Source organism: Branchiostoma lanceolatum, chromosome 7, assembly GCF_035083965.1.
Source record: "Branchiostoma lanceolatum isolate klBraLanc5 chromosome 7, klBraLanc5.hap2, whole genome shotgun sequence".
NCBI classification, from domain to species: domain Eukaryota; kingdom Metazoa; phylum Chordata; class Leptocardii; order Amphioxiformes; family Branchiostomatidae; genus Branchiostoma; species Branchiostoma lanceolatum.
Genome location: NC_089728.1, coordinates 5,848,562 through 5,861,503, shown reverse-complemented (window position 1 = coordinate 5,861,503; position 12,942 = coordinate 5,848,562). Strand labels below are relative to the sequence as shown.

Genomic DNA, 12,942 nt, shown 5'->3' with positions numbered 1-12,942 from the left:
TGACAGAGTTTAGGAAGTTTTAATACATAAGTTACAAATTTAATTCCAATACATGTTGATACATCATGTTGGTGAAACATCCATATAAAGACACAAAGGCATTCAAATAAAACATTCTCTGACCAATTTCTTTCATAACAAACTTTGAGAATTGATGCCTCTATGATACAAATTAATTGGTTAGACGTGACAGGTCGTTCGGTGTAATAGAACCAGCTGCTACCGCACTGCGTACCTGCGAAGCTGGTGTGCTACGCCGAAGGGCGTTTACACCGGCTATATAGATACTAGAATTGTCTTTGATTACTAGTATGCAGATTTTATCTGCAGAACAAAAGCAAGTTGCAAGGGGGGCAGCAATTCTTTCTCCTGTCTTTTCACTGATGGCAATCATGAAAATTCCACATGCCACATGTACCGATCTTTTAGTTCACAAGAATAACTTACAACAAACTACTGTACCAGTAGTTTTCTCACTAGGGTCACGAACAACAGTGCGACATAAGTGTCACTTCCTTAGGTTTCAAAAGAAATTACCGAATATGTATATTGAGCTACAAAACCGTTGACATCATTATGTACATTGGTAGCTACCACTTTTAACATGTACACATCAAGCCACACCAATTGGACAAACTGTTTCCACAATTTTGTTGTTGTTTTGTACATCTTTTCCAAAAGGGGATTTTTCGGGAGGGGTGGGGGTACTAGTTTCCTCCTTGAATGCTTAAAACTGCAGTTTTTCAAAATGAAAACCAACACCAAAACATGATTCAGCAAATAAAATTTAATTTTCTTCCCTCTAGCTCCAACATACTCCAGTACATACGAGAAACAACTGATGAAATTGGCATGGCCTGTGCCCTGATCATGAGTCATGGTCACGAGTGTTCTTCCTTCACCATTTCCCTGGCTGCCTTGTATTTGGCTATTTCCTCCGGGAAGACCTTGTCCAGTTCCAAGATCAGCTGTGATCGAAATTTCTGCAGAATGATAATAACAGCAATGTCCTGTTAGTGTAAATTTCTGCAACTCTTGTCAACTAAACTAAGATTCAGTCTCTGCTTAACACAAACTACTACTGGACTAGCTGTCAAGCACCCTTAAAAAGGTAAAGCAATGGTCCTCCATTGAGAGGAAGCATGGACCATTAGTGTTTTTCAAATAGCTAGTACTCTACTGAATTGCTTCAACTACTGTGTGGCCCGAGGGCAATAGAAACACAGATGGGCATCACAATTTTGATTACTTGTGTGTGCGTGATTCTATTAATTTTGTACTTGTAAACCAATATTTTTGAGGAAAGGGACTGGAAAGACACCTGACCTCTCACCTTTAAAGCATCTATCTTGCCTTTTACTTGCTCATTTTTGGCTAAAGACTTCTCCATACAGTCCTTGGTGTATAACTGAGGGTTCCGTCCTTGATCTATGTACCTGCAACATAGAAGAGACACATTTTTTTCAGCTCAATTCCTATATACAGCTGTGCAAACATAAAGCAATTTGTCCACATGACTCAACAACACAAACATTATACCGTGATATCTACATTTCTATCAAATCACGGTAAGCTTGTATGTCTCCTCTGTTGTCTAGGAGGTAATCCCAAATCTAATTACATGCATATGTCCTTGTCAATTTGTAATGAACTAAGCACATTATTTCTGCAGGAATTGGGACATAAAATTTTTATGAAGAGTTATGACTAATACAAGCTATCCTACCATTCCTAGAGTAAAAGAAAGGCTATCAATTTGTAGCATCATACCAAAACAATCATGACTAAACAAAAATGCCTGTAGGTCTATTTTTGTATCAACTTTAATCACAAAACAGTATTGCTGCTTCATGAACCATGACTCATGAGATGCCCATGTACATTGTACTAGTACTTGTCCATGTGAGAAAAGAGCCAGATCAGATATACAGTTTGTATTCATGCATTTCAAATGCATGTTAGGCTTACAGAGAAGTATTCTGTAAATCTTTATATCTCCATGGCAGTAGTAATAGTAGTATTTTCAAGGTTGGAGTTTTCGATGTCACTTCTCCACTGTGAATTCGTCACACTCACAAACAGGCATTGGTCAGCATTTAAAAATTGTGGTGTTGTTTCAAACCAGACTCAAACATACAGTATTGCTACGTGAGATGCATTGTACTTGTAGAACAAGTAAAATAGAGCAAGATTTGAGAGATACAATTTGCATATATCTTAACATTATGTTCAGAAGAATACAGTAGAGAAGACCAAATACTCACTCGAACACTTCCAGAGGCACCTGTACATCCTGCAGTTGTCCTTTACACCTGTCAATCTCCTGCATCCCTGTGATCATGGCATGGCTGTGGACCAATCAGAACACAGGATGAGGAAGGTTAAAGATGGCTTGATTGACTCAGAATCTAGACCTCTTTGGCCTGGATACCTGACAGGCCTTAATGATGTACCATTGGGAAAGGTACTTGATATGAATATCCTCACTTGACTCGTGACGTGAAAAATTAGGATCACCTACTGTAGCTCCCTGTAGCTTCGGTTAGGGATGTCCTCTCAAGATCAGATGAGGCATAAAGCCGGAGTATGTTAAAGACCCCACCACACTTTATAAATTATTGTTAAGAGTTGTGGCAGGCAATGACATTTTTTATAAACGTTACAACAATGAGTTCATGGGGTATGGCTATAAACTCCCTGTAAAACTCTTTGATTTTCAACAAATTCTAAAAATAAAAGTGAAAATGTGAGTGAGTAGTCAATATTTTTTTTCTTTTCTTAGACTATTCTTCAAATCGTACAGTCTACAATTCTCACATAATCACTCACACTGGACAATATTTTCCACACTTCCACATCTTTCTTTGTACACCAATTTACTTAGGCACATGTGCACACAGACACAAAATTTACTTCAACTCAAACCAATTGTTAAGGCATTCTGAACCCCAGGATACGACTAGACGGGTACGTACATCTTCTGGTTGAGTACTGGCTGTCCCTGAGGTTGAAAATCGCTGACTATGATGCCCATTTGACGAGTATTTTCTATAAACTGTTCGAGGTGTTGTTCCAACTGTTCCAGTTTCTCCGCCATCTTGGTTTCATCAAAAACATGGGGCGCCCTACTCGCACAAAAAATGTGCCTTCCTCTTTTTGCAATTTAGCCTAAACTACCAACTTTTCCTCCATATAACAAAGGATTATATCATACAATATACAGAGTATCTATATATTCATTTTCATATGATATACATATATTTTATGGATCTATTTCGTCAAAATATGGACAGATAGTGTAGGCACTGAACTAAATAGAGCGGCCAGCTACAAAACAGTATGTATTCGCAGACGATAATCGGAGCCGAGGAGGTTTTCGCCGCGACGTGAAAGAAAGAAGGTAATAATCCATCGATTTTTCACAGAATGTAGCCGCATTTCCGGTCATATTTTATCCCACAACTTAATTGTGGACCTGTAATTAATTCTGGTGCGGTTTAGAGGTGGCGTGTGGTGAGATTTGGGTTTTTTTTTTGCTCAGGGTTTTATCTGGTTCTCAGTTTTTACAGATGATGACACGAAGGTCTAGAAATCGGCTTCCATTTTCATGCAGACTCCGTTAACTTAACGCCGTGTTTACATCGTTTTTTTGTCCGCTCTGAGTTGATTTTTCTGATGCAGGCTTTCTGTGTTTTCTTGTTGTAGATTGGGGGATGTGTACGTGTTGAATTTTGGTAGCAGGGAGCGGAGGCGTATCCGTGGGCGGGTGTTGTAAGGAGAGAACGCAGTCGCAGAGAGAGAGGTTTGCCGGCCGCGGCAGCGCTCGTCTTTTTTTTTCTCTCCCCATTTTGCATCCTTGCGGGGAATCTTTCCTCATCTTGCCGCTTGAGCGAACTGTTGCGCCGGCCGGGCAGACAACCCTCGGGCTAGAGCATGGCCGCGATCCTGAGAAGACTGCTCCGCTCCAAGAACCACCACGGCGAGCGCGGACGGGATAAGAATAAGAACATTCGTCTGTCAGCATCTGTTGACTGTGCGATGGGGAGTGGTACAGGTGCGGGGAAGGATGCGGGAGGAGGAGGAGGAGGAGGGGGGGTACCGGTACCACCTGTCACCAGAGATGCCAATGGCAACAACAGCAGCAGATTCCTGCCCCCCAACCTCGAGCAAGCGGACGCGGAAAACGGTAACGTCAGCGGGAACGTCAACGCTAATAACGTCGTCGCGGGACCAAACAAGAACATCAGGGCGAAGAGCTTAGACCGAGGCACCAGCGCAGACTTCAATGCGAACAGACGAGCGAGCACGGGGCGAGTTCCGCTCGACAACGTGAAGATGCCAACGAGAGAGCACGCGCTACAGGTACCTGTACTGAGTCATCTTGGTTTGAATTTATTTATTGTCAAATGTTACAATATGTTACATTGACTCTCAAGGCAGCGTAGCTGATATTGGAGAGTCAACAGTTATGGACAGAATTGTCAAAAATTGATGAACTTTGATATTAATTGAACCTTTCATTTGAAAATGAGAATTGATTAAGGTTGAAATGGTGAAAAAAAAATTCATTCATTCAAAACATCATCCAATGCTGCATGGTATTTGTATCTATGGCATATCTTACTGATACATTTACTTGAATATCTATCTATATATTTGTAATAATTTTCATCTCTGGTGTCTGAAATTTTGAGACAAATTTTCAATAAATGTTTTAAGATTCAAATGATTAAAAAATATTGCTTTGATTGATTTTCCCCAGGGTGCTACTTAATTCTTGTATTGCCATTTGCATTTGTTAGAATTCTATTTACATTTGTAATTTTCAGAGCATCATGTTAACTGTAATATCATAAGATCTATCATCTTAAAAGGACCAGGTTTTTAAAGAAGTTGTGTCTCCCCCCAGGTACGCAGTCGTCGACTAATGCGTGAGCTTCAGGAGGTCCGTAAGCACAAGGACGGCGTGTTCGAAGTGGATCTAGTCGAGGATAACCTATACGAGTGGAACGTGAAACTGTACAAGGTAGACCCAGACTCGGAGTTCTACCAGGACATGCAGGAGATGGGTATAGAGTTTGTACTTCTCAACCTAACATTTCCCGAAAACTTCCCCTTCTCGCCTCCGTTCATGCGCGTGCTCACGCCAAAAATTGAAAACGGGTACGTGATGGACGGAGGGGCGATCTGCATGGAACTGCTCACCCCCAAGGGGTGGTCCAGCGCTTACACGGTGGAGGCGATCATCCTACAATTCAGTGCCAGTCTGGTCAAGGGAAAGGGGCGCATCAACCGCAAGACCAAGAAGAAGGAGACCTACACGCGGTCTCACGCGGAAGCCTCGTTTCGCAACGTGGTCAAGACTCATGAGAAGTACGGGTGGGTCACCCCACCGGCTGGCGACGGTTGAGTCGTACGTACAAGGTAATGTAATGTACACGGTCAGGACGAATGTTATTAGTACAGATATCTGGGGGATAGGCTGTCATTTCTGTTGCTTAAGAGACCTTGACAGTGAGTACCTAGATTTGCTGTTTAAGCCACTGCAGTGGGCTGGCACAAAGCCATTAATTGCCCCCTTTTTTTGACATTAGGATTTCATGGCTCTTGAGTCTTGGCATTTGTTATTTGCAAGTTTGGTTTTCATACCTTTGGCATTTTCAGGGTACCTGAGTACGCCTCGAGATACCTGAGTCTGGGATTGAAGAAGAAAATATAAACACAAGGTGGCAACCCAAAAGAATATAGACTTGTTATTATGATTATCATGAATCATTTATCACAGAAAGCAGAAAGAAAGTACTTTGAGCCCTGATATTACTTTGATTTGGAAAAGGAGGGTAGAACTTAGAATACTGTATCAGCTTTTTACATGTATTTCCTTAGGCCACGCAACACTGGCGGTCTTACAGGCGGGGCTACTAGTAGACATCTTACATCCAGCAATGTTTATGAACACTTATTTCTTATAAATCGTTATCAACTAACCCTTGCTAAGTAATAGATTTATTCTGAAAGGTTGTTGTGGAAATATATGGATCCTGTGGTTTTATTTCCATTTTTACCTGGAACAAATAATTTTTGTTTAAAAAAAATCGAATCCATGCATGCGTATCTACCAACATCCAAAGTTCTTTTCTTTCTTAAATTCTTTCCTTTCCCTACAACTGCATAAATTTAGCACTGACATTGACCAGAATGCAATTTTCCCTTCCAACACAAGGATTTTCATCCATGTGTCATGTATGGTATTTCCTGACGTCTCATTACAAAAATTTGCAATATTACTATTACTAGTAATAGGAGCATTGTTGACAGGCAAGCTAATGAATGCAAAACATGTGTTTGGAGCATTGAAAGTAGGATTAAAAGCCTAAAAAGACGTAAATTGTTTTGTTTCCTCATGCCTGTGGCATAACCAATTTGTCTACAGCTGCAAATATTTAGCACTGACAACTGGAAATGCAATTTTCTCCTCTAACACAAGGATTTTCATACTTTCCAAGCAGGGGTTTGGCTCCGGCTGGTTTTTGACGTGATTTTAAGCGTTTTTGTCAGGCTTTCTATTTTGTCCCATTTTCTTTAAGTCGCCAAGAAAACTGGACAAAATAGAGATCCCGACAAAAACGCTTAAAGTCACATCAAAAACCTGCCGGAGCTGACCCTCTGCTTTTGGAGTAGGATTTTCATGCATGCATGATATTTCCAGAAAAATCTGTGATATGACCAGCGTTGTAATGAATACAATACATTACATATATTTGGAGCATTGAGCAGGATTTAAAAGCCTCTATGTAGGTCATCTTCCTCCTACTCTCTCCTCAACATCCAGACCAATATCAGCTGTACCTTGATTATATGCACCCCGACAAGTCTGGTCCATGGGGACTGCAGTATCTGGGTCCACTGAGAAATACGGCAAAATTAGAGGTTGCCCGCAAGATGCTCCCACTAATAAGACTGCCATGCAGCTTTAACTTAAGGTGTTGTTATGGGCCATGTCAAAAATGACTCTTTTCTCATCACTGTGCTACTTTCTTTTGTAGTAGTAAATTGTACCGTTTTTGCATAGATATCTACTTTTTAAAAGTTACATGAAAGTCAAAGGTGTTGTTTTTTATTGTTGCAATTTTCTGGAAAGAAAAAAATACATCCAACCCAACTTGATAACCTCTCTTTAGTCTATATACTGTTCTAGCATACACTTGAATTATAACATTCATTAATATCGATAGCTCTTCATCAATAACAAATTGAAGTGGGCTTTTTACTTCTCTAAATTCTAATGAGAAATTTGTGTCATACATATCACTTTGGCTAATTTTGAAAAAATACTGTTTTTCTGTTAATACTCGAATAGTATGATATTGATGGTCAATGGATTGTACTAGAAATGGTAAAAAGATGACATAATTTCATAAAGCACAAGTGCTTTACTTCGCATTTGAAGAAATACATGTAGGATCTCACAATCTTGGTAAATAACAGATATTCTAATTGTAGTTGACATTTCATTTGCCATGAGTTTGTACATACAAGCAAGTCCATTTTTGATGAGGCGATGCAGTGTATACACATTGACTATGAACTAGCAATAGTAAGTGGTAGATGTTAAAACCTGTTTTACATGGAGTAGTATCATGTTAATCTGTTCACAGGAATGTTCAAAAGCTCATTTTTATATGTACATATGACTGTCAAGAGCTGGCTAAAAGGGCATAAATGATGGGAATATAAAGGCCTACACTACTTCGTGACAGCCATGTATTGATTCGATGCCATTTTGAATATTTCCTACGGACAGACCAGTAGGTGTGACGTCAATATTTTCCCAAATTTATATGTTGTAAGACATTTGGTAAAGAAGTAGTTTTGCACATATAATTTGGCAGTATGTAGACACATTGGTCTTTGCTTCATATTCCAGAGGCAAAGTAGAATTTTGTTTTAATGGTTTTTACAAATTTTAGTAAGTATTTTGTAGACACAGCTGAATATCTACCTCCCAATTTGATGACAACTTACTGCTGAAGGCTTGATTCTAACCACATTGGAAATGATGTACATGATTCCAACATGTCCATCAGAAATTACTCAGTAATCCTATTCAGTCAATCAATTGATTCCAGAATTAGGAACTCGTTTAAAGTAACGAGCTCTGCATATGCTGCCAGGACGATGGTAAATGAGATTGTTGCTTGCATGAATTTATTACAGATACAGCAGATGTAATCTGATATTTGTGTATGTTGTCATTAGCATCATAACATACAGGAGGATCATAGATTACTGAAAGAATCTTTGAGATTTTCTGCCTTTGGAGGGTTCTAACTTCTAGTTTAGTTCAACAAATTTCACTTGTCTACCTCATGTGAATCTATATGTCGCCTATACAAAAGAAAAGCCGCATTTTGCCAAATCTTCAATTTCAGTCCCCAAAATGTAGTTTGGAAAGTATGCTGTGTCAATCCTAGGTCAGTGATGAGAATCGAGGTTCAATTTTGTAATGGCCTACATAAATCTCTTGGTAATGGTGTGGACCCGGCCCTAAGAGGTGCGCTGTCCTGCAGCCCTAATGTATAAATCTCTCTACAGTGTTCTAAAATGAAATTAAAAGGCAGCACTTTAATGTACACATCCCCCCTATTTGTCATGGACCAGGGAAATCCATTTAGTAGAGTACAGCAATAACATAGATCAGTGTCTAGTTAAATTTGAGGCGGAGCCCATTCATATCAAGGGCATGTTGTTTTGAATTTATTTTCACTTCACATGTATCCTAGAAAATTTCATGCCAAGAAATGACCAGGAAATATCAGATTTTACTGTTGTATGTGTCATGTCAGGTGCAGAAAATTTGAACTTTTGACTTCTCATTCAACATGCATATACCTGTACATGTAGGACATACAATTATGACAATGCTGTTTCTTTTGACACTTGTTTTGGATTGAAAAGCTGGGATGTAGGAAAATTTGAATTGCAGTGGCTTCATATAAAAGTGTTATGTGTTCATAATATGACAAGCCTATCCCCCAAAGAAAAGTGGTATGGTATAAAGTTGGCTATTTTTCTCAGAGAGCTATTATGTACTTTCCAATACAGCCAGCCTATTTAAGGATCCAGAAAATGTGCTGTATCAGCATAAAAAGGAAAACAGTGGCAATCTTTAAATGTACATCATATACGTCCTGTTGAAGAAGTATTGGTACATCGGAAATACATGTATATATGTTATAGTCATTGTTCTATTTGTTTGTAATTGCCGCCATGACTATTTCCACATGAACTAAGGTGCCATGTCAAGATATCCCCTCTTACATATTGAAACATACGAAAATTGATGTCTAGAAGGCAGCGTTTTTCGAGATGGATGTTTTGCATGACATTCAAACTATCACAAAAGTGTGTTTTTTCTCATAAATGTGCAAGCCAGCAGTAACAATGATGAGGAAAACGTATCAATATTGCATGAGGCAATATATCTCACAGACACACACTGCCCACGCACCTTGAGCCTGGCTCTTGTGATATTGAAAGATTGTGAGTGTGCTCCTGTCAGTATGGCCAACAAAATTGTCGTATGTATCCTCTGAATGTTCATGAAACATTTTGCATAGAGAATTTTCTGGAAAAGAAAATTCCAAGGAAAATTACTTTATTGTATTGTAAGTTGGATGGTACCTTTTTAAAATTTGTTGTGAACCTATATGATTATTGTCCGTATTGACTGGTTGGATGAGTCATGATCTGTCACGATGAAGAAACTGCTGAATAATGTATTCTTCCCAGACAATTCCTTCAACAGCAAGTTTAATTGAACTTGACTTTCAGGTTATATAAGGCATGTGGTGAATCATGGGTTTATATGATTGATTACAACTAAAAATGCCTGTGGCTAATTGTATTGGTGCTGTAACATACATGTACACCACAGGCTGAGTCATGTATTCTATCTATATTGCCAGCAGGCATTGGCTGTGTCTATCTATCTGGAGAAAACTTCAAAGATGTGATCAGAAAAAGATGATCCTCTTCAGTTTTGCCAGAGGCAAGAACAATACGTTGCCTGTGCATGTTGGATCTTTCCCGATTCGGTATATGCACTTGAGACGTATGTTCCAGACTGTTAAAAAGTAGTGTGTTTTGCCTTACGGTTGAGTTTGAAACACAGATAACATACCCTATCTGCCCAGTGTTCAGCTATCAATCTTTAGAGATGGTTCTTGGTGATCTGTCTGGTTCAGCAGTTCTTGGCTGGGTGGAAAGGGAGTACATGTAAGCCAGATCAGATATTTCTGCTTTGAAGGTTATCCATTGATATAGAAAGGGTTAAATTGATGGCACCAAGAAACATTATGTGTGTCATGGAAGAACATTAGTGCATGAATGACATTGTTACGTACTGAGCACACTCCATCTTTCTTTACCCTGAACCCCCCTGAAGAGCTCACAATAAGCTTCATAATAGCTGTTTGTAATAAAGAAGGGCATTAGGCACACATTTGGCAATAATCCCCCATTTTCATTGACATGCCATATTCCTTTTCTAACCCAGTAGTACATCTACATAACTTGTCACATTTTGGATCTGAAACAAACTAAACCCATAGAAAGGTCTACAGGTTATATTTATTTACCATGTGTACACAATACAATGCAATATAGGACATTGTGTTTCTGTTCTGACACATATATATAGCAGACAGGGAATATTATGATATCATATTCTTTCATATGTGCAGACTTTGAACTTGTAATGTGCTTAACCCTGGCTTGGCTCTCAAAGAGAATTGTTCTGTATGTGATGTTGTATTATGACTTTATGATGCGCACACAAGTTGTTTAGTATTCTCACTTTCTTTGTGCAATAAACCAGTATGCTGGAGTAGTGAAGACTGGACAATACCAAACCAGTTTCGTGTTTCATGCATATGACAAAGCTGTTTAAAAGGTTTCTAGTTCGTCCTTACATAAACTCTAATGCCACTTTTCCCTTTTAATAAAGTAAAAAAAAAATGAATCAGATGCAGTGACGGAAGTTATACATTCTATTTAGTAATAATTAATTGTGATATTATAGTTGTTGCAATGTGCTGGTTAAACTTCACTTTTCATTTGTCTTGATAAAAAGTGATTAAGGTGAGTTTTGTGAATTGTTCTTGTAGAAATGTAAAAATTTTGTTGGTCATTTTGAAAGTGATATACATGTATGCAGTTGTGATGTGTAACATTGCGTATATGGAAAGTTTTTGAGGTTATGTTTATGTCTTAGGATGTTTTTCTGATGACCGTTTTCTCAATGTTATTAATCACAATTCCTGTACCATGCTATAGTTCATTCTTTATGTCAGGTTTCCAAAGTTTCCTTAATGAAAATGAAGTTGTAAAAAATCATGAACAAACCCTAGACAAAAGCATGATATCTATATTAATATGTCAAGGACATTGTTTCTCAGTCAGTCATGAATTTAATAAGGGCATAATTTCTTCAACTTACAGTTTGAGTAAGAAACAAGAAATTGTGGAGATTGTGACCACTGTTCCCAGTAGTCTGTTGGTAACAGCAATAGGGTTTGGAATAGAACATGATATAGGAAACAAACCATATGTTGCAACTATTTGTTGTAAATAATGTTGTTAGAGTACTATACAGTGATACCATTCTTGTGTTGTGTACCAAGAGTGCAAAATACATTGCCAAAATCTTTATCTTGCCTTTAAAAAGTAATACCCTTCAAAGGAATATTATTCAAAAGAGTTTTGTAAAGAATTTGTTGTTTTAATGTTCAAGAACTGTATTGTGTTAATGTTAGACATAGTTGATAAAAGATTATGTGATTTAAGATATTTTAATATCAGCTCTTGAAACTCTTAGGAAAGAAAGAGAAAAATGTATTTGTTATAGTCGGTTGCTAGATCTGCCGTGGAAGTTGATGGATTAGTTACGAAAGAATCACATTTGATGAAAAGATTGTACACATTTATAATCTATAAGTTTGAAGACCAGCAAAAGAATTGCCAAAAAACTTACTCAAGCAATTGGATAAAACCTCGAAACAGCATAGAAATTGCACTTTTTCTTGCCATGATGCTTTTCTTGTCTGGGGAGAATGTCAATGTTGTTCTTGTTCAGAAGATATTAGAACAAAGAGACAAGATGTTATGGTATGATACTGAATGATGGTACTTATAAATATTTCGTGTTTCAATGACTTGTAACATTTACTTAAATGTTAAGTAGACACTGGAGTCATTAACGATTAAAGGGTTATCAAGAGTTGAATATAATTGCTGTGGTTATTGATCAAGAGTTACTATGAAATTGTTAAAGACAACCAAAGAACATATCGATGAGTGGAAGAGTTTTAGCAGGGTTTTTGACTATGGGGAGAAGTTCCACTGCATCCTGGTGCTTTGGGCATTTACCTTTATATGACTTTATTCATAGTTCTTGGGTAAATGACAGCGATAAGACTGGTATCCGACCGGTTTCGACTTTAATCGTCTTTTTCAAGAATGACTTTAGTGAGACAATTTCTGGCAGCACCGAAAAATTCAGATTGACTATGCCAAATTTCCAGGCCACAGTTTTGTTATTGTTAGACGTAGTTGATCAAAAGCTCATGATGTGAATGGATGATTGGCATGTTGAAATCATGTATCACAGTTTGAGTGCACAGTTTGGCAAGCTGAAAGTACAATTGATAACTAAAGGTCAGACGTTTTATATAAGATACCTTGTGTAATAGATAGTATTAATCATATAATTCTGTTCAGAATGATTCTTTAGGCCTGTGGCAGCAATGATATACCCTCTCAAAAGGCTTTAAGATCCGACCACATACGACCACTTTTCAGCTTCATTTTCAACAGTTTCACACTGCAAAAGTGAGAATATTCTCTACCATTTTCAGAGTAGGACACTCCACTCCCAGGATG

General features: G+C 38.2%; 2 protein-coding genes across 2 annotated transcripts; one reads left to right on the top strand and one right to left on the bottom strand.

Annotated features, from left to right (window-relative positions):
- On the bottom strand, positions 1-3,128 carry LOC136438837 (mediator of RNA polymerase II transcription subunit 10-like). Its single transcript, XM_066433833.1, has 4 exons — positions 2,976-3,128; positions 2,265-2,348; positions 1,334-1,436; positions 1-983 (listed from the first exon to the last, which is right to left on the bottom strand). Exons 1-4 carry the CDS (start codon positions 3,095-3,097, stop codon positions 882-884), a joined length of 411 nt encoding a protein of 136 aa, XP_066289930.1. The 5' UTR covers positions 3,098-3,128; the 3' UTR covers positions 1-881.
- An 805-nt stretch (positions 3,129-3,933) lies between these two features.
- LOC136438836 (ubiquitin-conjugating enzyme E2Q-like protein 1) lies at positions 3,934-12,291 on the top strand. The gene is made up of 2 exons (XM_066433832.1): positions 3,934-4,366; positions 4,914-12,291. The coding sequence occupies exons 1-2, from the start codon at positions 3,934-3,936 to the stop codon at positions 5,408-5,410; spliced, it is 930 nt and encodes a 309-aa protein (XP_066289929.1). The 3' UTR covers positions 5,411-12,291.
- The last annotated feature ends 651 nt before the right edge of the window (positions 12,292-12,942 follow it).

What these genes read in the sequence shown, in the direction of transcription:
- LOC136438836 (XM_066433832.1), top strand. Translation starts at nt 3,934, where the DNA reads ATGGCCGCGATCCTGAGAAGACTGCTCCGCTCCAAGAACCACCACGGC. An exon ending in AGAGCACGCGCTACAGGTAC is followed by an intron (nt 4,367 to 4,913) that starts CTGTACTGAGTC and finishes CCCCCCAGGTAC; the next exon opens with GCAGTCGTCGACTAATGCGT.
- LOC136438837 (XM_066433833.1), bottom strand. Translation starts at nt 3,097, where the DNA reads ATGGCGGAGAAACTGGAACAGTTGGAACAACACCTCGAACAGTTTATA. An exon ending in GTGCCTCTGGAAGTGTTCGA is followed by an intron (nt 1,437 to 2,264) that starts GTGAGTATTTGG and finishes TCTATGTTGCAG; the next exon opens with GTACATAGATCAAGGACGGA. An exon ending in GCAAGATAGATGCTTTAAAG is followed by an intron (nt 984 to 1,333) that starts GTGAGAGGTCAG and finishes ATCATTCTGCAG; the next exon opens with AAATTTCGATCACAGCTGAT.